Source organism: Stenella coeruleoalba (genome assembly GCF_951394435.1).
Source record: "Stenella coeruleoalba genome assembly, chromosome: 14".
In the NCBI taxonomy this organism is placed as follows: domain Eukaryota; kingdom Metazoa; phylum Chordata; class Mammalia; order Artiodactyla; family Delphinidae; genus Stenella; species Stenella coeruleoalba.
This window is the reverse complement of record NC_137160.1, coordinates 51609421-51634402: the sequence shown is the minus strand read 5'-3', so window position 1 is coordinate 51634402 and position 24982 is coordinate 51609421. Positions and strand designations below refer to the sequence as shown.

General features: G+C 40.0%; 2 protein-coding genes across 11 annotated transcripts in view; one reads left to right on the top strand and one right to left on the bottom strand.

The window, feature by feature from the left end:
• ESCO1 (establishment of sister chromatid cohesion N-acetyltransferase 1) overlaps nucleotides 1-9639 on the bottom strand; it is a 78021-nt gene extending 68382 nt beyond the window's left edge. For 3 of the 6 annotated variants that reach the window (XR_013831257.1, XR_013831258.1, XM_079942272.1), the window contains exon 1: nucleotides 9511-9622. The gene's annotated coding sequence lies outside the window, so the exon portion shown is untranslated. Of the gene's footprint in view, nucleotides 1-9510 lie in introns of all 6 variants that reach the window. The other 3 variants (XM_079942270.1, XM_079942268.1, XM_079942271.1) reach the window with 3 other exon arrangements.
• A 253-nt stretch (nucleotides 9640-9892) lies between these two features.
• SNRPD1 (small nuclear ribonucleoprotein D1 polypeptide) lies at nucleotides 9893-24513 on the top strand. 5 transcript variants are annotated; one of them, XM_079942277.1, is made up of 5 exons: nucleotides 9893-10019; nucleotides 19523-19599; nucleotides 21322-21513; nucleotides 24059-24163; nucleotides 24327-24513. In XM_079942277.1, the coding sequence occupies exons 2-4, from the start codon at nucleotides 19530-19532 to the stop codon at nucleotides 24133-24135; spliced, it is 339 nt and encodes a 112-aa protein (XP_079798403.1). In that variant the 5' UTR covers nucleotides 9893-10019; nucleotides 19523-19529; the 3' UTR covers nucleotides 24136-24163; nucleotides 24327-24513. The 5 variants fall into 5 exon arrangements, with proteins under 5 accessions (XP_079798403.1, XP_079798400.1, XP_079798399.1 ...); XM_079942274.1 differs by lacking the exon at nucleotides 9893-10019 and adding an exon at nucleotides 13972-14102 and having other exon boundaries at nucleotides 24347-24513; XM_079942273.1 differs by lacking the exon at nucleotides 9893-10019 and adding an exon at nucleotides 13972-14102.
• Nucleotides 24514-24982: the final 469 nt, after the last annotated feature.

Sequence of the window (24982 nt, the reverse complement as noted above, 5' to 3'; positions counted from 1 at the left end):
GGGAGATGGGGAAAGGTGAGGAGTGGGATGATATTCAACACTGTATGGCTTTTAGTGCAATTTGACTTTAATAACAATGTACATGTATTACTTTGAAATTTTTGAGAAAGTTCTCCACTTTTATTGCATTTCTGTCCATTTATCCTGACACTCAACAGGTCAGGCATATAAAGGTTTTAACCATTTTTTAAATTTAGAATGCGCATACATGTATTTTAAAATCTCACCAAAATGGAAATTCTGAAAATAATTTATCCCAATTTACTCAATAGGTAAAGAAAATGAGAACAAAAAGAATCTAGAATCTAGAAATGCCTGAGAATATAATCTGAAATACAAAAAATTTAAACTCACAGGAATACTATTCATAGAGATTTTTACTGAACTACTAAACATCTGAAACTTTAACATGTCAATAACTGAACCCCTAATCTTGCCTCCTAAACCTAAAGCTTCCAAAGGATTTTCCCCCTCATCTCAGTAAATGACATGTTCATCCTTAATTGTTTAGAACAAAGCCTTGGAGTCAACCCCAACTTTTCTCTTAAACTTCATATCCACTCAAGCCATCATTAACTCACCTACCTTCAAAACACATCCAAAATCTGACCACTTAGCATCTCAACCACTATCACCCTGGTCCAAGCTATCACTATCCCTCACCTGGATTTCTGCAACAGCTTCCTAATTGGTAACTGTGCCTTCAGCCTTGTTCCTCCCTCCCCTGCATCCCCGCCCCCTTCAGCTTCTTACACAAAACAGCCAAGGTAGTCCTTTTAAAATTTAAGTCAGGCTCCATTATTTCTCTGCTCAAAACCTTTCAGTGACTTCCCATCTCAATCAGAGCAAAAGCAAAGGCTCATATTAACTATTAACTACTTCCTAGTTTTTCCCCTGGTCACTCTGCTCCAGTTTTCTTGGCCCCCTTGCTATCCCTTGACTGCATTAATCATATTCCCACCTGAGACTAATAAGTGTTCCAGGCAGAAGGAATAGCTCTGCTTTCAAATAACTGATAACTTTTCTGTTCCAGAATGCAGCAAAAAAACAAGTTACCCAAAATAATACAAAATTTGTCTTGATAACAAAACTAGTGTGCACATGTGCATGTGCACACACACACTACACACACATTTCTAATCTCATATACAAAAAGATACATGAAAGCCTTAAATTAAAACAAGTTAGCATTTTTAACACAACATGGGCATAGCCAAGTGGTCCACCACTACCAAGTAAAATTGATAAAAGGAACACAGAGATGACTGAATTTTAGGAATTCTATTAATACATGACATCAACCAGTCAAATAAAAACAACTACCCTATCACCTCAATGTAACCACCCCCATGCCCACCAGAAAAACACTTCTTAAAATCAAACAGCCTTTTTTCTATGCAACCCTAGGACTATTTTGCCCAACATGCTTTTGATATTTCATACATCATTGGAAACTTCTAGCCATCTCAAGGTGTAGTAATTCTGTCAAAAGATTTACTGCAGAATTCAGCTCAGGACACCTCTCAATTCCAAAATAATTTACTTAAGGTCTATTTCCCCAACTTGAAACTTCAAAAGTCTCTTCAGTTCCATAAAACACTGGTACAAATTCAGAAAGCCATCCAACCAGCTGGAAAAGATTTTGCTTCTGAGATCACAGGACAACTTTTCAGCAGTCCTCAGTTTGAACCTGGCATAAAGCAAAGACTAAAAGGTCTATCAATAGCATCATTTTTCTAACACCGAAGACCTTCAATTTGCACAGATCCAGTCTCAAAGGCCCTAGAAGTCATGCACATCCACCAACCAAATGCAAGCTCCTCATATCGGTTATCATTTCCTTTATTATCTTCCTCCTGACTCTATTTCCACAGTGGATCTCACTCTTTCTTAACCCTCTCCTTTGGAAGCCCACATAAACCCTTTCCCAGTGAAAATATGAATCTTGAGGTCATCCTGGATCATTCACGTGGGCCCTAAATCCAGCGACAAGTATCCTTATAAGAGACACTCATAGGGAGACAAACACAGAAAGTAGAAAACAATGTGAAAACAGGCAGAGATTGGGGGTCTGTGCTCACGAGCCCAAGAATGCAAGGGCAGCCACCAGAAGTTGGACAAAGCCAAAAACAAACTCCTCTCTAAAACCTATGAAGAGAGCATAGCCATGCCTACATCTTGATTTCTGACTCTGGGCATCTAAAACCGTGAGAAAATAAATTTTTGTTGTTTTAAGCCATTAAGTTTGTGGTAATTTGTTACAGAAGACATAGGAAACTAATACACCTCCTAAGCAGGCTGTATCACATCAAGGGACCTACAGTGTTCCCAGCACAGCAGTTTCATCTCACATGCAAAATTTTTTCCACTTTTCTTTTAAGGTTTATGCCATTCTGCTCTTATACCTTCTTTCTTCACTATAGTAATCTATTGATCACCAAAAACTCTTCAAGCATAATCTTCTCAAACCGAACTATTACAAACATCATAGGTTTTAAAATTCACATGAATGACCATAGGTTCTTAATCGCCTAAACTCTGATAACCTACCAATTCTTAGTCCATTTCAACTACACAATCCTTTTGCCACATCCAAGAGATAAGAGAAATATTCACTGAAAATCTCAGTCTGGTGGCTTGTCAAGTTCATAACCCCTTTCTGAAAATTCACCATGCCGACACGTACCTGCTTTAAAAAAAAAAAAAAAGTGCGGGCCCTTAGGTAGTTCATAAATAGTTATATCCTGAAACTCCTGCCCCTATGCCCCCAAAGAGATTACTGACCGAAGAGCAGCCAACATGCAAGGTTTCCAATCTCACCACTACTAACATTTTGGAGCAAATAAAATCTTTGCGGGGGGTGGGGTGGTGGTGGTGGTGGTGTTTGTCTTGAGCATGGAGGGTATTTAACAGCAGCATCCCTGATGTGTACCTGCTAGATACCAGGAGCACCTTCCCCTCAGTTCTGACAATCAAATATATCTTCAGACAATGCCAAGTATTCCCTGGGAGGCAAAAATCATCCCTGGTTGAACATCTGGCTTACCTCCTTTTAATTCCCCCAGAGGAAATTTCTCAGCAACCTTCTGAGTCCTGAATTATCTTCAGGTTTCTATAAGGTCTAGTGTTTGGTGATTCCTGTTTTTTCCTTGCACAAGATCTGGCTCTACAAATAGTCTTCTCTTCCTTATTTCTCTGTGTATCCTGCCAATCCATTCACACACTATTTAGGGTAATCCAAGTATTTCTCACCTTCTAAAACGCCCAATTAATACCTACAGACTAAAAAGCATTTTAAAGAACATAAACTAATTACCACTAACCAAAAACATATAAAATGTCACAACTGAAGCAACAATAAACCATTAACAGAATGCAACAAAAACACACACAGTAATACAAGGTATCGTCCCTAATAAATTTTTCCAAACATTCAAAGACAAATTCTCTCTATTACACTAGATTTATAATAGATATTCAGTAAAACTCAACATTATTCTCAACATTATTAGTTAAAACTCTAAAAAAGACAGACATGGACAATTTAATTTTTTTAATTCTCTTCTTCCACTGGCCTCTTAACAAATTAACATTCCCCAAGTGTTGTTCTCTTACCACAAAAGACACACATTAGATAATTTCATCTATACTCATACTTTCGATTACTATCTGTAAGCCATTAACATACAAATGAATATCCCCAACACAATTTCCATCCCTAGTGATACTCAGATATCCAACAACATACTGGACATGTCCATCCTGATGTCTTAAAGGCACCTTAAACTCAACTATCTAACAGTCAGGTCATTCCACTATGTCTGTTCTCCACAATTTATGATACTACCATCCACCCACATCAAGAAAATAAAACCAAAAAAAAAAAAATTTACATGACAGCAACGATGACAACAGTAGCATTTACATTAGCAAAAATATCAAAAATAGCCCAAATGTCCAAAGGAGAAAAAAACAAAATGCCAAGGTAGAATTTTGATAGTCATTAGAAATAAGAAGTACATAAATTGCATAAAGTAATTTTGTAAGAAAGAGATAAATTAATGTGTCATATATAAGTATTCTAACACAAGGAAAACACACTGAAAGAATACACACTAAAATATCAATAGTACTTACCTGTAGGGTGGTAAAAGATGGAGATGAAAGGGTATACAAAGAATTTTTTAAAATACCTTCCCATTTTACTTATACGTTTATGCAATGTTTGAATCTTTCACATCAAAAAAGAATGTACTTATCAGTCGTGAAATAAATAACTATATAGGGCTTCCTTGGTGGTGCAGTGGTTGAGAATTCACCTGCCAATGAAGGGGATACGGGTTTGAGCCCTGGTCCAGGAAGATCCAACATGCCGCGTAGCAACTAAGCCTGTGCGCCACAACTACAGAGCCTGCACTCAAGAGCCCACGAGCCACAACTACTGAAGCCCGCGTGCCTAGAGCCCGTGCTCCGCAACAAGAGAAGCCACCACAATGAGAAGCCCGCACACTGCAAGGAAGAGTAGCCCCCGCTCGCCACAACTAGAGAAAAGCCCACGCGCACAGCAACGAAGACCCAACGCAGCCAAAAATAAATAAATAAATTTATACATATAAAAAAAACTATATTGTGTTTATATCTATGTAAAATATATCGGGAAAGGTCAAAAGTGAAACTGGATGTCTACACAATAACCTGTACACAAATGTTCAAAGCAGCATTATTCATAACAGCCAAAAAGTGGGCATAACCCAACTGTCTATGAACTAACGAATGGATAAATAAAATGTGGTATGTCCATATAATGGAATATTATATTTAGCCATAAACAGGAATGAAGTACTGATACATGTTACAACATGGTTTAACCTTAAAAACATTATGCTAAGTAAAAGAAGCCAGTCACAAAACGCCACGTGTTGTTTGATTCCATTTATCTGAGATGTCCAGAACAAACAAATCTTCAAAAAAAGAAAGCAGATTGATGGTAGTAAGTGGGCAGGGGAAAAAAAAAAGGAATAACATGTTAGTATAGGTATTTTCATCATTTTTGGAATGATGAAAATATGCTAAAATTAGTGGTAATGGTTGCACAACTCTGAATATACTGAAAACCCCAGAGTTGTATTCTATAAGGGTTGATTTTATCTCCATAAAGCTATTACCAAAAAAGTGAATCTGAAATGAAACAGACTTTAATATGCATCAGGCTTTTTAAATAAACCTAAATTTGTCTTATGAAAATTATCTATTTTTGTTTTTGAAGAAAAATTTCATTTAGTGACCATGGTCACAACAAAGTTTCAAATACTAGTTGAAATGATTTAACAAAATAAAACAAATTTCCATGTCAACAGGATTATCTTCATTAACACTACTAGTATTTATTTAATAACTCAATTTTCTGATGGGTTAATATAGTCTAAAACAATATATTTTAAACATAAACAGTGACAGATGCTAGGGATCAGCATATTTTCTATCTCAAATACCTTACAGATAAATTATCTAGGTATTATATATCTTCTAAAGTGGAACTATATCTGCATTATAAAGGATACGTCAGAAAGACTGTACTGGGCTTCCCTGGTGGCGCAGTGGTTGAGAGTCCGCCTGCCAATGAAGGGACACGGGTTCGTGCCCTGGTCCGGGAAGATCCCACGTGCCGCGGAGCGGCTGGGCCCGTGAGCCATGGCCGCTGAGCCTGCGCATCCGGAGCCTGTGCTCCGCAACGGGAGAAGCCACAACAGTGAGAGGCCCGTGTACCGCAAAAAAAAAAAAAAAAAAAAAGAAGAAAGACTGTACTATCTGTAGGGTAAAAAAATAAGTTAAATTATACTTGCCTTTCTCTTAACCATCACTAAAGATGATACAATAGAAATATTTCCTCATATAAAGTCCTTAGAACAGTTCCTGGCACATAAGCATTTATTAATTTACTGATATAATATTTTTGATGAAAAGAAAACATGAAAAAAAATATTTACCTTAGTTACTCATTTCACTTAACTAATTATCAACTCTATTTCCATATTACCTTTATCCCTTTCAGCTTCAATAATTACATTAATTCTAAACTATTAAATTATTTACATTAAAGCAGCAGTTCTCAAAGTGTGGTACAGGGACCATGGGGATTCCAGAGACCCATGAACCCAGAGGGGGTTCATGGGATCAAAATCATACACAGGTAAAAGATCAATTCAAAGCACAAACAGACCAATGAAATTTAATGCAACATTGTGTGAAAAGTATATAGATAGTTTCAGATTCCACATTGCAACTAATCTTTAAGAAATTACCACTTGTTGGGACTTCCCTGGTGGTCCAGTGGGTAAGACTCAGTGATCCCAAATGCAGGGGGCCCAGGTTCAATCCCTGGTCAGGGAACTAGATCCCACATGCATGCCACAACTAAGAGCCCACATGCAACTAAAAAAGGATCGGGTACGCTGCAAGGAAGATCCCACGTGCTACAACTAAGACCTGGTGCAGCCAAAATAAATAAATATCAAGAGGAAAAAAAAAAAACCTTTATTTAAAAAAAAAAAAAAAAGGCAATTACCACTTGTTGAGTTTTGTTGTAGAGTCAAAGAAGAGTATCACAATTATCTGAAAATGTTATTAAAGTACTCCTCCCAACACACTGGTGTGAAGCTAGATTTTCTTCATATGCTTCAACCAGAACAACATATAAAGATTGAATGCTGAAGCTGATAAGAGAATCCAGCTGTCTTCTATTAGGCCAAACATTAAAGAGATTTACAAAAATGTAAAACAGTTGCCATTCTTTCACTAATTTTTTTTGTTTTGGAAAATAGTTTTTCATTTAAAAAGTTATTTATATTAACCTGCAGTTAGTTTATTATTTATTTTTCAATGAATTAATAAATATACTTGTTAATTTCAAATACAATAACTGTGAATAGATATAACCCACATAAAACAAAAGCTATTTGGAGTCCTACATAATTTTAAGAATGTAAAGGGATCCTGACCAAAAAGTCTGAGGCCACTATATTAAAGTAATACTTAAGGGAATTCCCTGGCAGTCCAGTGGTTAAGACTCCACCCTTTCACTGCCGAGGCCAGGGTTCCATCCCAGGTAGGGCAACTAAGATCCTGCAAGCTGGGAGGTGAGGCCAAAAATAAATTAATTAAATAAAAATTAAAGTAATACTTAAAACCCCATTTTTAATTTATATTCTGAGTTTTATCTCTCATGAGTCTCACATATGAAGCCATAAATCTTTAAAGTAAGCTGAAGAGCGCAGATGACATAAATCTTGATTTCTTCAGGTGTACTAAAATGAAGTTAAGCTTAAGATGTAGCTCCCTCAAAAAAGACAGGATGGTCAAGTAAACAGAATGATGTTATTGTCAAAAGTAACCACAGTATGCAGAAATAGAGCCAAAGAACTTTCGCTGTGCCAACAAAAAGGGATGCACAGAAAAACACTGAAGGCTGAGCTTCAGAGGGGTTAACAGAGCCCTTAATTGAATTATGTATGGTAACAATTTTACTGGAGTTGGTTTCTACCTACCATCTAAACTTCTGATCACCTTCAGCTAAGGTTATTCAAATTACTCAACATGTAACATAAATCTGCTAACAAAACTCACGAAAAAAATATTTAACTATTAAAAAAATCCATTGTGCAATGCTAGTCTCCATCATTATTAGAATAATTACAGTCAGCTTTGTGCTGTGATGAATTACCAGGCTAAAAAGGGCCATCCAGCAAAAGAGGTTAATGACATCCATTAATTAGGGTCCTTTTTCAGTTCTTCTGGAAGCATAATTTACTGGTTTAAAGGCCTAGCACAAAATCTTGTTTGGGTCTGATGTTAAAAAAAACTACTTTTTAACTACAGAATTATAATACTAATCAACGAGAAATGACAGCATATTTTCTTTACCCGGGAATTGGTAAGGTGGGCAGAAGCTCATAACATAAGGGAGGTTTTGTTCTAAGAAGGGTACTTCCAAAGACACACATCTGACCTAAGGGGCATACACTGCATTCTGCCCAAAAGGGGGAAGTGTCTGTTACAGCTTTCTCATTTCTGCACATGCTCTAGGTCTGAATTTGCAGATTCCAAATTAAGCACTTTTTATCCCACTCTCATTTCTAATTCCACGGTGAGATTTTTTAAAGTTTTTCAAATTAAAAAAGTTCCATTGGTATTGATGCCTTGTGTAAAGCAGAAACTAAGGACTTAATCAGAAGAGGCTGAATATAACATAATTCACGGCATCCAAAATGTTTGAAATTGAAATTGTGTTTTACCTTTTTTTTTTTTTAAATAACGTTTAGGTGAGGAAAAAACAAAGCACACCGACATCCCACTCTTCCACTAAGTAGCATTCTTTTACGGGTTTCTGTTAAGGCTATTTACTGAAACATCGTTTGATAATACTATTCAAATACTGTGTGCTGCAACTACTTCCTGCTAAAAGAATCCCTTTTCAGCTACCGAAGGCTACCCGAAAACAAGATGCACAGTACTTCTAAAGCCTCAAGGATATAACTCCTTCCTCCTCCCCCGCCCCCACTCCTGGAAAATACCGTACGTGCGGGTTTTCAAAACAAAACATTTGGGGATGAGGGAGGGGGAGGTTAAGGGTGTGGGGGTGGCAATGTTCTCCAATTTTTGGAGTTGCTATCTCTCCCATTCTGCCCGAGAAAAACAAACCCCCGTTATAAAACAATCTTAAGAATAGTGATCAAAATCGAGGACCCAATTCCCTTCTGCTCGCATCTATCTCTACAAACTTCACTATGCCCCTCAACACACCCAATTTCTACTCCAGAGCAGCCCTCCCTGCGCCCAGACAGTCCTGTCCAACCAGAACCACACTATGACCTTGGACCCGGGCCACCGCTCCCCTCCCAGTCTAAGGGCCGTGAGGCCAGGATCCTCACATCCCGCCCAGCAGACTGCAGAGGCCTCAGGGTTCACGCAGGGTCAGCGGGGGGCGACGGGCAGGGGAGCGAGCCGCAGGACCTTAGCTCCGCCAGGGCTGGAACGGCGGGTTCGGGGGAGACGCACGGAAGGAAAGACGCCGGGGGTGGGGACGAGGCAGGGCAACCTGCGGGCCGGCGCCGACACCTCCCCGTCCGCCGCAAAAGGCTGCACGCCACCTCGGGGTCTCCGGAAGCCCGCGCGGCCGCCTGGGGAGCCCCGGCCTGACCCCGTCCTCGGCCACGGCCCCTTACTACCGCTGACCACCCAGCGGGCCGCGGCAGGTGATGCGGCGACTGGGCAGCCGAGCCGCGCAGGTTGGTTACCTGCCTCAGGCGACCGCGCCTCCGAGCCGCCCACTCCCTCCCAGGGGCGCCAGGAGCCGGGACCCGAGGAGTAGGAAGGGCGTGCGAGGCAGCACGACACAGAGGGGCGGACAGGAAGGGGGAGAAGCGTCCGGCTCTCCGGAGGGGCTGGCAACAGGGAGGCGAGGACGCTGGCGACGCGACAGCAGGCGGCGGGGCGGTCGGGACGCTACCGTACCTTCCTCGCTCCGGGCCAAGGGTCCGACGAGAGCTAGCAGACCGCCTCACATCCGGGTATCGGGAGACACTCAGCTGCTTCTGCCGCCACCACCGCCTCTCCCGCGGCGCAGCAACGCCAAACTTCCGGCGACGACGGCTACGCCTCGCCCGTCAGATGGGAGTTACCTGGGACCGTCTTGGGCGCGCTTGCGCAACGCTCCTTTTCTGCCTGAACCGGCTCAGCTGACGTGCCCAGAAGATGAAGATGGCCGCCACGCTCGTTGCGTGTCACGCAGTTTTTCACCCCGGCCCGGACTGCTGGGCGTCGGGGAAAGACGAGCCAGCGTCGGACCGCAGCGCAGGCGCGGTGGGAGGCCTCGCGTGCGCGCACCGCGGGTGGGCGCCTCTCCGGCTAGCGGCAGACTCTTCCCTTTACCCGCTCGTCTCTTGGAGTAAAGCCACGTACGCCCCCAGCGGTGGTGGTTTGTCTTGAAAATCCGTCGCCACCGGTTCTTCTGTTGGTTGCAGGTACTGCTCTCTGCGACTTTCAGTTCAGATACCTCTAATCCTCGACAGGGGCCAATGTAAAGAAAAGGGTGGACGATTGACCCTTCTCTCTCCTTCCCGGCACTGCACTCCAGCGCCTCCCCAAAATGCAGGGCTTCAGCGTCTCCTTGCACACTTTCCTCCCTGGGCATCAGAGCACGAGAGTCGACAAGAAATTGTAGAAAGTTCCACCACGTTTAGTCATGGCGGGTGTTCAAAGCTTTGACTCTTAGAGACCTCCAATGATAGAATCCAGGGTTCTCGCACTAGGATTCTTGGTTCTACCCTGCTTTTGAACACGCCCTCTGTGCTACTCTTTCCTTATTTGCAGAACTGTGAGGATGGGCAAATGGGTGCTCTTGCCCTTGAGAATCTGAAGAGAGGTTCTCCACTTCCGGCCCTCCTTTTTTGAAGCCAAGTCCAGCCAAAATGTGCTCTAAGTTTGTGAAGCCTGATGTTTTTATGAGAATACATCTTCCACAAAACTTTATTGAGCTGCCTGTCAGTTTAGTTTGGGGAGGTTCTGTGGTTTAAAAACCAAAATGAGAAGTATTGGTGGGTGAAGCCATTGGTCACATCACCATACCTGTGTTATGGCAAAAACCTGTCTTCCCCCCCGCCCATCCCCAGTGCCTGATACTTTCATTTGTCCCTTGTTCAACACAAGTTTAAACAAGTCCAGTTATACGGGGATTTTTTTTTTCCCAGTAGTAAGTACTAGAGTACTCATCATCAACTGGTTGGTTGAATCGGAGGATGTGGAACTGGGGATATGGAGGGGCGACTGTAAGTTATGCATGGATTTTCCACTGAGCAGAGTCTCTGTGCCCCTAACGCCAGAGTTGTTCAGGGGTCAGCAATATACTTTAATGGCATATACCAAACGGCTTAAATTGGGGAAAAACTCAGGAGTAGACTGCCAACGTGATTAAAGCTGGTTATCTACTGTTGATAGAATATCTGACCTATATTTGCCTTCACCTTCAGATTGTCAGACAATTGGTGGGATTTCTCTTTGTGTGTAAACCACTTTATCTGTAGTAACTCAAATTCTGGCATACACACATACACAAACCATATTTACAAGTTTCCATTTCCAAAAAATGGGCCTCTGCTTTTTTTTTAAAGATGTGGGGGTAGGAGTTAATTAATTAATTAATTTTTGCTGTGTTGTGTCTTCGTTTCTGTGCGAGAGCTTTCTCTAGTTGTGGCAAGTGGGGGCCACTCTTCATCGCGGCGCGCGGGCCTCTATCACGGCCTCTCTTTTTGCGGAGCACAGGCCCCAGACGCGCAGGCTCAGTAGTTGTGGCTCACGGGCCCAGTTGCTCCGCGGCATGTGGGATCCTCCCAGACCAGGGCTCGAACCCGTGTCCCCTGCATTAGCAGGCAGATTCTCAACCACTGCGCCACCAGGGAAGCCCTTTTTTTTTTTTTTTTAATATTTATTTATTTGGCTGCGTCTGGTCTTAGTTACAGCATGCGGGATCTTTTAGCTGCTGCATGCGAGATCTAGTTCCCTGACCAGGGATGGTACCTGGGCCCCCTGCTTTGGGAGCATGGAGTCTTAACCACTGGACCACCAGGGAAGTCCCAGGGCCTCTCTGCTCCTGAGTAATCTATTCCACTATACTTGTATTGGCCACAATCAGGAGCGTTGGAATCTTTACAAATGTCACACCATATGAAATCATATGTATTTATTTTTGATACATAAGGAATTCATATTTGATGTATAATTCCTGTCTGCAATTTGTTCTAGGTTTTCTTTTCTAAAACTAAATACAGTCAGGTGTTTAAGCATGCTGTGAAAATATAAAATAGTTTGCTTTTACAATACTGTATTATACACTTCAGAGTTGGGTCATTTGATTTGTTGTTTACTAAAAAATAATCATGATCCAGTGAATAAATTATCTTGCTTGACTGAGCTTTCAAAGATCATATAAGCTGACAGCGAATTTATCCTAGTAAAAATAGAGGCTTCCATTCCCGAGAGCTCTTGAGAAAGTCCCCGGGGGGGAGAGCTGTGATTGGTTAATCTTTTGCCATGTGCACATGCTAAAAACAAATGCTGTGGCCTAAATGATGCATCTTGGTGCTGAACATTATGGTTCTGTAAATTTGTGAAGTTCTTTTTCAGAACCCTACACAAGAAACATAAGCCCCTACTTGTAAATTCTTTTGCCAAACTTAAAATTGTGAATGTAATCTGGATTTGTTTAAAATGTTTGCTTTCCTTGCTCACTCCAAATTGCAGAATGTACTTTTTTGCGCATGCTTATCATTAACACATCTACTTCTAAAAACTACTGATGGAATGGTTGTATTGCCCCACATGTTGCATTCTCATTTCCTTGTTCCTTTTCTTTCTTATGACCAATCTAAATGCCTGTAATATATAAAACCTCAGCTAACTCCAAGAAGACAGAGTAGTCTCACTTTCAGACTGACCCTCCTGCTAGCAGCAAATAATGGCTTTTCTGTTGTTGCTCCATTCTTGATGACTTTATTTCAGGACTCTTGACAGTTTTATACTATGAGAGAATAAAAATCCTAAAAAATTTTCAAGCTAGAAAATAAAAACAAAGAAAAATTATAGCAATTTGGTCCACATTGGATCACCAGGAGATTATTAGGAACTGTTCGGAAGACAGGGGGATAGATGTTGAGAAGGCAGCACACATATGTCCATTACAGTCTTGCTACTCAAATTGAGATCCATGGAATAGGAGCATCTTCATCAACTGAAAGCTTGTTAGAAGTGCAGAATTTCAGACCCCATACCAATGGAATCAGAATTTTCATTCTAATATTTCCTCCAGTTGAGTCCTATGCACATTAATGTTTGATGAGAATTGCCTCACAACATTCAAGAATTCTAATGACCAGGGATGAAGTCCAAGCTGGAGATACAAATTAAAGCCGTAGTTTTGGAGATCACCTAGGCTAAAGGAGAAAGTATCCATTAGAGAAGCATAACATGATCTCTGGATCTCTGGGCACTGTGGGGAACCCTTCTGAGGTTTGTGACCAGAATTTAAAGTGAAAATAATCAGTTAAATTGTGTGATTTTTCTGGACTTCTCTGGAGGCGCAGTGGTTAAGAATCCGCCTGCCAATGCAGGGGACACGGGTTCGAGCCCTGGTCTGGGAAGGTCCCACATGCTGCGGAGCAACTAAGCCTGTGTGCCACAACTACTGAAGCCCGCGCGCCTAGAGCCCGTGCTCCACAACAAGAGAAGCCACCGCAATGAGAAGCCCGCGCACCACAACGAAGAGTAGCCCCCGCTCGCCACAACTAGAGAAAGCCCGCGCGCAGCAGCAGAGACCCAACGAAGCCAAAAATAAATAAAATTAAATTTTTTAAAAGTTGACATAGGGCTTCCCTGGTGGCGCAGTGGTTGAGAGTCCGCCTGCCGATGCAGGGCACACGGGTTCGTGCCCCGGTCCAGGAAGATCCCACATGCCGCGGAGCGGCTGCGCCCGTGAGCTATGGCCGCTGAGCCTGCGCGTCCGGAGCCTGTTGCCCCGCAACGGGAGAGGCCACAACAGTGAGAGGCCCGAGTACCGCAAAAAAAAAAAAAAAAGTTGACATAAAAAAAAATTGTGTGATTTTTTTCAGGCACGTTAAGTAATGTTGAGGTTCCTGGTGTTGGAGCAGAGTTAGCATAATCCTCTGGACTTCTCCCAGAACTTCCTTTCATTGAGTAAATTTCGTGCTGCTGAATACACGGAGCCCTGCCATGCCCGCTAATGGGATTTAATCTCCTCAAATTTCCCTCTTACCGGAAGTTTCCTCCTAAAGCAAACCCCCTCAGCAGTTGCAAGGCACACCTCCAGCCGCCAGGGGCCGCAGTGGCGCTTCTCACGGCCGGAAGGGAGAGCTCAAGGGTGGTCTCGGCGTTTCCGCCGTGCGTCCGCACCGGTACGCGCGCTCTTTACGTCGGAACCCTGGGAGTAAGTGTTTCCGGCCATTCATATTCGTAGCCGGTCGGCGCTCAGTTGTTGGGTTTTGTTCGCTATCCGACCGAAACGGTGACGGCGCCGCTAGGATGAAGCTCGTGAGGTGAGGAAGTGACCAGGCGGGGTGAGGGACTGTGAGGGGACAGTCTGAACGGTGTGGGCCGGGAGCGGGAGGCTGGGCTGCCCCAGAGGCTGGAGGCGCGAAAGCCGCGTGTGCGCGCGGCCTGCTAACGGCCTCCGGCGCCCGCCGCTCCCGTCCCATCTTGGCCGCGCCGCCGCGGCCGCTCGGACCTGGGCTTCAGACTGGGTCGCGCGGGGATCCCCCGTATTTTCCAAGAAGTGGAGGTAAAGACCGGGCCAGGTTTTCCCACCCAGAGTCTTCGAGGCCGTAGAGGTGCAGCGCCAGGCTTACAAGCTACTCCCGGTGACTTACCGACTTTCATTTTGAGTAGAACTTGTGCTCTAGTCTGGGTTGCGTTTCTGGCTCGTCTCAGCCTCAGGAGCCGGCAAATATAACTAGGTCCACGCTCCCTGAGAATGTGGGAGACATAAAAATACTACTGCGTAAGTAGTTTAAGTTAAATGCGTTTTTCGCGATGAAACTACCATCACACTTAAAAGAGTACTTAGAAGCTGTAGGAGTTTATCTGGAAATAATGAAACGTAATTCCGAAATGTTTCAAATCAGGGATGGACTTTCGATTCGTAAGTTTATCCTATCACTTCTTTTCCCCCCCTTGTTGTTACTTACTAGACTTAACGTTATTCAACCGACATTTCCCCTTAAAATAGGACTTTGCTTTAGGAAAAAAAAGTCTCCCAACGTGGGACAGAATCTATTTTCTGTATATTTTGACTGATTACACAGATAATCGAGATTTTTTCTGGTTCATTTCTGTGTTTAAATTTGGCCGGTTAGCTGAGCCTACTGAAAACTTGTTTACTGATTGGAGTAATTCATTCTAAACTACTTGCAAATAGATTGGGGTTTGGTGTTTTTCCTTGAGGCTGAGAGCTTGCAGCATAGAAGCAGAGGTTTCTAATAACCCAGCCGGCAGTCACAAACTAGGATTGTCAGTGTTATTGGGCACCTGTTACACTGTGCTCTCATAATGTATGCATTTTTTTTTTCGACACAGAGTTCCTGCCTTGTTGGAGCTTTATGTTTTGTGGTGAAGGTAGACAAGTAGATAGTTTCTAGTATGTTTGAAATATCATATAAAATCCTTATTGTTATATTCAGGGTGGAGTTTGTAGAGAGGGCATTTAAGGTTAACTTTTTGTCCATTTTTTTCTTACAGTTTTATTGAGATGTAATTGGCGTACGACACTGTATAACTTTAAGGTATACAGCATAATTATTTGATTTACATCCATCACGAAGTGATTAACACAATAAGTTTAGTGAGCATCCATCGTCTCATATAGGTACAAAATAAAAGAAATAGACAAAAATTTTTTTCTTGTGATGCGGACTCAAGATTTACTCTCTTAACTTTCATATATAACATACAGCAGTGTTAATTATATTTATCATGTTGTACATTACATCCCTAATACTTATTTATCTTATAACTGGAAGACTTTGTCCATTTTTATTTGAAGTATAACTTTGGGGGGAAACATCTCAGAATTTAAAGTTTATTTTTTCAATTTCTCAATACCTGCCAGTCTGAATCTGTAGTTAAGTTTTATGTCATACTCTTTGGAATCAGTTTGTCTCATTTAAAGATAGTCTGTGTTGTGACGGAATTTTCCTATAAATTTTAATGGCTGTACTGAATCCTATTCTGTGTCTTACACTATAGAAATAAAATTTCTAATAACTGGAGAATGTGTTTTACGCCAGGAAAAATGGGTGTTTGTCTAACTGGTTTGCGGTTTTGGTTGACTTTGTTATTTCTTTATCTCAGTTGGTGACACTTATACTGTCTCCCTAACCAAAAACCTGGGAGTCGTCTTTGACTTCTTCCTCTTGATAATCCTGATAATCTGATAAATTGCTAGGTTTTGGCAAATTTACCTACCTAATATAAGTATCTTTCACTATCCCATTCTCTTTGATTTTTGAATTTAATAGTGTGAGTTTGGATAGCATTTCAGTGCTATACTGAAGGAGATACCATTTTATCTGAATATCTGAGTATTATCTGAATATTTTAAGTTACAGTATTATCTGAATATCTTAAGTTAAGTTACTGTAATGGACATATGTGTGCTTATCTGAATATCTCTAAGTATCTTTCACTATCCCGTTCTCTTTGATTTTTGAAGTTAATAGTGTGAGTTCGGATACCATTTCAGTGCTATACTGAATGATACCATTTTATCTGAATATTTGAGTATTATCTGAATATCTTAAGTTACAGTAAGCAGAAAGAATTCAGGTAGTGAAGGATTCATCAGAAAATAATTTGAATTTGCTTGGTTCCTTGGCTCGGATAACTGTGTTTATTTCTCCTACCCTCAGTACACCTTCCATGCCACTCCAGCTGACACCACTAAGCTGTTCAGCCTCCCTTTTCTTCCCACCCGTGTTCTTTAATCTCACTTCTTAAAGTAAATATCTCATAACAGTGAAATTCAGTGTGCATTTCCCAATTTTGAAAAATGTATACACCTGTGAAACCCAAACTGCTGCCTGGATAGTGAACTTCTGGACTCTGTTCTGTTTCATTGACCTATTTGTAGTTCCTGTGTCTTGATTACTTTAATCTATCTATTGCTCTAGCCACCTAATTTGTCTTCCGATGTGGCACTCCACTCCATTGATGAAAAGCCTTCAGTAGTTCTCCTAGGGGAATTGTTTAACAGAGCTTGGGCATTCCATGAAAGGAACCTCTTCCCTACTCATTTTCTTGGACTTAGTATTCTATCAGTAATACCTATAATTTCTGTGTACCTTGTGCTGTTTCTTACTATATCTTTGCTCTAGTCTCTCTTTGCTGCATATTTCCAACTTTTCAGACTTCCTAGAAGTCCACTAAGATCTGACTCCTTCCTACCCATGCTACATTATATTCATGGTAAGAACCTGTGCATATCTCCGTTGTGATTTAAATTTACGTAATTACTTAAAAAAAAAATCTTTCATGTGTCTGTTCTTCCTTACAGAGTTTGAGCTCCTTGGGGGCCTAGTCTTACTCATTTTTAATCATTACCAAGCACAGTGACTACCATATAATATATAATGATAAATACTATTTATCAAAGAAATATCCTTGGACTTGATAAAATGTATTTTGATTGTTTCAGAGGTTTTCTTACTTTCTCGTTTTCCTTTTATTTCCATATGGTAGACTGCTTGATTAATAAAGTATTTTATTTTTACTTGAATCCTGCCTGTTTCTAAAAATGATTTGAAAGAAGTTTTATAAAAGTAGAAGTTATTACTGGATGGGACAATTAAAGTAAAAACAAATTTTAAATTGATAATGGGAAGAAACCATTCTGTGAAAATTCTAGGCTAATATAGTTATATTAAATTCGAGCTAAGTTAAAGAATTCTTATCTGGTGAAATAAAGCATTACCAATTCATTAAGAGAGACTTTTTTTCTTGACAGCAAATATGGAAAGGGAAGGGATTCAACACACAGTTTTTTCTTTGTATGAGAACAAGTTTGGGACTTGTCTTATGCAAGACCAAGTAATTTCCCCTTTTTTGATGGCTGTCTATACCACTTCAAAAGTTGTATTTTAAGCCTGATTTCCCTTTAATCATTGAAACATTTTAGCCAACTTATTCAGTGCCTGTTACAATCCAGGATTAGATATAAAGTTCATGATTCTTAACCTCAAGGATAGACTAGTTGGGGAGAAAGTAGGTAATCTTAACATTTAGTGTGATCGGGTATACAAAGTACATACTATAGACCAGAAATTTTGAATATGAGTTGTATATTAGATCATACTGTAGGATTATTGTTCATTTTTCTAGATGTGATTGTGGTGTTATGGTTATGTGGTAGAATGTCCTCATGAGAAAATGCATGCTGAAGTGACTGCAGTTTACTTTCAGATAATGTGGTGACAGTGTAAGTGGGGGGGGAGGGGCACACACAAATGGTAACATTTTCATAGTGTGTGAACCCTTCAGCTTCCTCTGCAATATTTCATAATAAAAAGTTGGAGAACAGAAGAATAGATGAAGTGGGGAATGGATAACTATTCAGTAAATGTTATTGAAGCACCTGGCTATCCAACTTGGGAAAATCATAAAGGCCACTTCCTACCTCACATTGCACAGAAAAGAGATGAATTCTAGGTGGATTAAAACTCTAAATGTAACAGTAGAAGAAAATAAGAGACTTTTTATAATCTTGGGATGGGAATCATCTTTCTAAACAAATTACATACCCAAGAAGGATTCATAAATTTAACAACATAAAAATGAAAAAAAATTGTATGGCTAAAGAAAACCATGAACTTGAATTGCTGTGGCAAACTGATAGAAAATAAAAGAAGAATTCGACCTAATTGGAGTTGTGAATAATGTGAATAGGAAAATAACAGAAGAAATACAGATTTCCTGTATTCATGAAGAATTATTCAACAAGTGATAGGGAAAAGCAAATTGCCTTTTTTCCCCTATCAAATTGACCAAAACAAGATTGGTGACAGTTAGTGTTGGTGAGGATTTGCATAACTGAATTTGGTGGGGGTTTGCATAAATGTCTCTAAATGCTAAATGAGAACTAAAAGTTACAGAAGCCATTATAGTATGGCCCAGTTTCTGTAAAAGTAAATTTTATGTAAATGCTTATGTTTGCATATAAAATGGTCTAGAATATCCCCACATGCCTGGAGGAGGGTTAGAAAAGGAGACTTTTACCTTATTTATACACATACAATAAGAGTATAATCTTTTAATACCAATTATAATGTATCATTTTTTTCAGTTTCATTGAGATATAATTGACATACAACACTGTAAGTTTAAGGTGTACAGGATAATGACTTACATAAGCTGTGAAATGATTACCACAGTAAGTTTGTTAACATCCATCATCTCACATGTATACAAAAGAAAAGAAAAAAATGGCTTTTTTCTCATGAGAACTTTAAGGATCTAGTCTCTTAGCAGTTTTCAAATATACCATACAGCAGTATTAACTATAGCCATCATGTTGTACATTACATCTCCAATACTTACTGTCTTATAATTGGAAGCTTGTGTTTTTTGAGCACTTTTATCCATGTAATTTCTTGATTTCAGTTTTGTGGCTTACAGTGACTTCAGGATCTATATGCATGGATCAGAGGTTAAGCTGTATAATGGCTTAGAGAATCAGAAATGTCCAAGTGACAATTTCTGTTACTGTGCTCTTTCATAAATGTTAAGGGTATCATTCAGGGAAAGCTGAAATTGTTATGCAAGCTATTAACAGGAATTGGTGCAGATAGCATCCATAGTAGGTTTTCAGCATCTAGAAATTTCACCCTTTGGCTTAATAATAATAATAAACATGTTTTTGAAGTGTTAAAAGTGAAAATTTATCATTTTATTCCTATTGTCTTTATAGATTTTTGATGAAATTGAGTCACGAAACTGTAACCATTGAATTAAAGAATGGAACACAGGTCCATGGAACAATCACAGGTATGGAGGTTGGACTGCGTTTATAACACTTTTTATTTCCTATCTGTTTCACCTACAGGCCAGAATTCTTTGGTTAATGAATGTTTTATATAGTACAAATCTCATTCCTTTTGTCTGGATTATTTCACTGACCTTCTTATTTAAGCCTCACCTTAAGTTCTTATGCTAAGACCAGAGTGGATTCCCCAGGTTATCCTATGTGTGACCACTGTTTTCCTGCTTTATGCCTTTTCTACTTTTGCCTGTACGTGTCCCCTGGAATGTTGCATCTTACAAAACACATATTACTTGTATCAGAATTTTGTGTCCCCTGTTAGATTGTAAAGTCCTTGAAGATAGAGGATAGAGTTTCCATGTCTGATTATCCTGGGTAAAAAATATGTGGGAAATGGGAAGGGGGTGTTGAGGAACCATAATTTTATCTAAGCATAACATATTAGAGTATTACATTTGTCTTTTTTCTTAGGTGTCTAACTCTTTAATGATATTGTATGTATGATATGTAGTTTTATATTTAAAGCCACTGTGATTCTTCACTAATAGTAGCTGCTGCCCCCAAAAAGGGCAAATTTTTAAAAGAATTGATGAAAGAAAATGCTATCTTAGCATATGGTACCATTCTACTCTCTGAAATATTTAAATTGTAAATTTATAAATAATTTTTTAACATGTAGATCCAGCATCTGAGTAAACAAGAGAAATATATAGTATTAAACTGATAATATTTGTGAGTCCACCAAAACTTTGCAACACCAATTGCTATGAAAGGAAATCTGTATAGTTTAAGGTTTTGATACAGTCTGATCATATCTGAGGAAATGTAATTTCTGTCCTGTTAAAATTCCGTGATTTTAAACAGTGATTTAGTCTGCTCTTTTCTGAGCTCTGTGTTGCATGTTGTAGAGGAAGCAGAGTGTTCTTTTTTTTTTTTGCCGTACGCGGGCCTCTCACTGTTGTGGCCTCTCCCGTTGTGGAGCACGGGCTCCGGACACACAGGCTTAGCGGCCATGGCTCACGGGCCTAGCTGCTCCACGGCATGTGGGATCTTCCCGGACCGGGCCATGAACCTGTGTCCCCTGCATTGGCAGGCAGACTCTGAACCACTGCGCCACCAGGGAAGCCCTCTTCCTGCTTTTTAGGAATTCAAAATCTAGTGATGGAAGACACTCACAAAAGTAATATAATGTAAGGTTTGCCTCACATACAGTAGGCACTTAATAAATGATGTCCCAGGAGGAAAATTTAGTAAATTGGGGGAGCAAAATCGAGTAAAAATCCAATTCCCTCCCCCAGTGACAACCACTGTTTCAGGTTTCTTATATCCTGAATATATATTTTAGTCCTCACAATAGGGATAATCATACTATCTACCATAAGGACATTGAGGATTAAACTGAAATGCCTTAGCATGCAGTTCCTGGAACATAGAAAGAGATCATAAATCTTTTGGTTTTTTTCCCCCTCTCCCTCGTTGTATCAAGTTCCCCAACAAGATGGAATGTATCAAAAGTCTATTAATTTTGGGAAAGAAGAGTACAGAAGATTAGTAAACAACAAGCTAAGGAAAAATCTAGTGAAGGAAAGATTTCTGATTTATACAGACATAATTACCAGTTGTAGAACAGATAATACTCTTCTATAACATCGTACTAACAGTGGCTTGATAGATTAATCGGTTGCCTTCCTTATTATGCTAATAACTGTCCTCTTTTTTCCCTCCAGGTGTAGATGTCAGCATGAATACACATCTTAAAGCTGTGAAAATGACCCTGAAGAACAGAGAACCTGTACAGCTGGAAACACTGAGTATTCGAGGAAATAACATTCGATATTTTATTCTGCCAGACAGCTTACCTCTGGATACACTTCTCGTGGATGTTGAACCAAAGGTGAAGTCTAAGAAAAGGGAAGCTGGTAAGTTTGAAGGATTATAAACATTTTTGTGTCTGGTGTATTTATGCCCTAATCTGCTATTCAAAATATGTTTATATTTGCAAACAACACGGGTTGGTTGGTTTGTTTTAATTGCCTCTACTTGCCATGAGTACATATAGTGTTTCTTACAGTTCCTGGTATTGCTATTCAAAAGACTGATGTTCTTACTTCCTGTCCCTTTGTGCATGGCCTGGTCCCCTAATCCCTGCACACTTTGGAAAATTCGGAGATTGAGTCTTATTTTTTTAAATAAATTTATTTATTTATATTTATTTATTTATTTTTGGCTGCACTGGGTATTTGTTGCTGCGTGCGGGCTTTCTCTAGTTGCTGTGAGCGGGAGCTACTCTTCATTGTGGTATGCGGGCTTCTCATTGCAGTGTTTTCTCTTGTTGTGGAGCACGGCCTCTAGGCGTGCAGGCTTCAGTAGTTGTAGCATGCGGGCTCAGTAGTTGTGGCTCACGGGCTCTAGAGCACAGGCTCAGTAGTTGTGGCGCACAGACTTAGTTGCTCCGAGGGCTGTGGGATCTTCCTGGACCAGGGATCGAACCCGTGTTTCCTGCATTGGCAGGTGGGTTCTTAACCATTGCGCCACTAGCGAAGCCCAGAGATTGACTCATTATTCCTGATATTCTGAAATTTTTTAATGACTTAGCATTTTGTCCACTGTTGTTCTGGGTACTTGGTGGACCCTTTCAGTATGGATATTCTTGCCATTTAGAGCTAAGAAATTTACTTGTGTAATGATAAATTTCTTCTGTTTTGCTTGTTCTGTTCTTTCTTCCAGGAATTCTTAATAATTGGATCTTCTGACTGATTCCTTCTGAGTCTTTTATTTTTCCTCTCTCTTTGTCTTTTATTCTGTACTTGGTGTTGTTTTCTCTGGTTTCTCTTTTTATTTGATCTCTTAGTTTGGTCTTTATGTTGAAGGTTTTACTATAGTATCTTGCATTTTGGCCATCTGTTTAAGAAGGACTCTGAAAAGAGAACTTCTGGGAATGGAGGCTGGACTCCTTAGAGCGTGGGTTCAAAGTAAGTTGGCTTCCCCACTGAGGAGACCTAAAATTTCAGGATCTGGAAGTCTTTTCTGGAGCTGGTTTTCTCAGAAAAAGATTCTAGTCACCTACTGTGGGAGATATATGTCTGGCAGCCAGCATTATAGGAGAAGGGCAGGAGAAAGGGGCTGATACTAAACAATGATTTTGAGGCTTTTCCTTCCACTCACACTAAGAAATATATTGTACTTTGCATCATGACCTATTCATACATATAAATGAAACAAAAGCTTCAGGAAGAATTTAGTCTTAATACATGCAGATGCCCTTAAGCTTCCTATCGTATTCTCTTTCAGTTTAAAAAAAAAAAAAAAAATTCAGGTTGTAACACATAGCTTGAAAAACACTGACTTGATCCCCCTGTTCCTTCCCTCCAGCTCTGTGACTTTTGCTGCCATCCACTTCGCAGGTGTTTTCAAATCCGAAGCCTTTCTGCTTCAAGGTCTTTGGGTTAATTTTATCTTTTCTCTCCTACCTACCTGTCAGGGAAATAATCATTAGCTTTGCAAGGTGGGGAAGAGGACTAGCCAATCTACTGCTCTGCATAAGGATTGTCAACTTCCCCCCCCCCCATGTTTTCAGCCCCCTGCCTCATCATCTCACCCCTGGCTTCCAAGGTCCTAGGTCTTTTAGAAGTTATTCTTCCTTTACTAAACATTTGTAGGTTTCAGTCTATTTTCTGACTTAAAAAATTGTTGAAATCTTTCAACCACTGTGTTTTTTCAGCATTTGTTTTTTCCCCCTTATGGATATTTGCCATTTTTATTCCTTTTCTATCATGAATAGTACTTCAGAGGGAATTGGAGATAAGTGTGGTTAATCTGCCTTGTTTTAAGAGAAGTGCTAGACTTACTCTGTTGCTTTGAATGGTAAGACTAGGAACAATTGGTAGAAATGTCAAGATTTTTAAAATATTCATAGATGTCTGAAAATGAAAAGTTCACAGCTAGGATGACCAGGTAACAAGGATATTGTTACTGGATTAAAGTACTAGGTTATGATTGGATCAGATGACTTAAGATTCTGAAAAGTCATGAAGTTGTTACTTGATGTAATATATTTTAAGTTTTCTTGGCATGAATTAACTAACTTGGATTCTATACAGTAACAGAAACATCTGGTGCATAGTGTTTGTGTTCTGTTCCGTTAGTATTATATCTTTTTCATCTTGTGTGAGGTTCAAATCATTTGTATCTTATTTTGTGGTGAATTTGAGGCACGATACAAAGAAAAAATATTTTAAAACTTGATGAATTTCTCAGTAAATAAAGTCAAATGAAACAAATATTTAGGTATTAGTAGGCCATCAATTCTTGGTTTTGTATGATAAACTGTCGGGAAAGGGTGACTGAGGTTACATTTGAGAGAAGCTGAATTAAACTTTTCTTTACTGTAGGTGCTGTTTGTGGTGGCCAGGTAACATCAGCACAGAAGAGAATTTCCTTTACTTTGTTTCTCTCTTCCCTCAGTTGCAGGAAGAGGCCGAGGCCGAGGAAGAGGAAGAGGACGTGGCCGAGGAAGAGGAAGAGGGGGTCCTAGGCGATAATATCTCTCAAGACTACTATTTCAAAGTAGTAGGTATTATGGGATATTTTCTGTACAGGTTTTGTTGTTTATGGCAGGCAAGGAAGAGGAAGAGGACATGGCCAGGGCAGAGGAAGAGGGGGTCCTAAGCGATATTGTCTCTCAAGATTACTGTTTCAAAGTGATAGGTACTATGGGATATTTTTTGTACAGGTTTTGTTTGTTTATAACAGACGAAGAGGAAGACGTGGCAGAGGAAGACTACGTGGCTAAGTTAGAAGATGGTGCCTAAGCAAATTGTGTCTCTCAAGATTATGATTTTAAAGTGATCGATGCCCCGGGTGCTTTTTGTACAGGCTTTGTTTGTTTGTGGCAGTTTTTAATAAACATAAATGTAGGACAGAGTTGTCTATTGACTATATCATATTAAGTTTTAATAGTTCATATATATATTCATGATACAAACACAATAAGAGCTAAGCGTTACTACTAGGCAGTCTCAGAATAATTCCAATCTTAGATCAGGCTTTTAATTTTTTGAACTAAAATATTTCTTTTATGAATATTTGTAGAATATACACCTTTTTATTTCACATGCACTGACTATGCGTTTTGTTTTTTTTAACATCTTTATTGGAATATAATTGCTTTACAATGGTGTGTTAGTTTCTGCTTTATAACAAAGTGTATCAGTTATACATATACATACGTTCCAATATCTCTTCCCTCTTGCGTGTCCCTCCCTCCCACTATGCGTTTTATTGTTTTACCTTGACTCCATTCTGTGGAACCTTCCTACAGGTGAAATAAGTTCTTTTTGGTACCTCAGAAACTAAAGACCTATGGAATTAGGTCTAAAATTGATTCTC

Bases quoted from the DNA above. Each gene is read 5' to 3' on its own strand.
- SNRPD1 (XM_079942274.1), top strand. The intron at 19,600-21,321 runs GTATGGAGGTTG...TTTTCCCTCCAG, and splicing joins GGTCCATGGAACAATCACAG to GTGTAGATGTCAGCATGAAT. The intron at 21,514-24,058 runs GTAAGTTTGAAG...CTCTTCCCTCAG, and splicing joins GTCTAAGAAAAGGGAAGCTG to TTGCAGGAAGAGGCCGAGGC.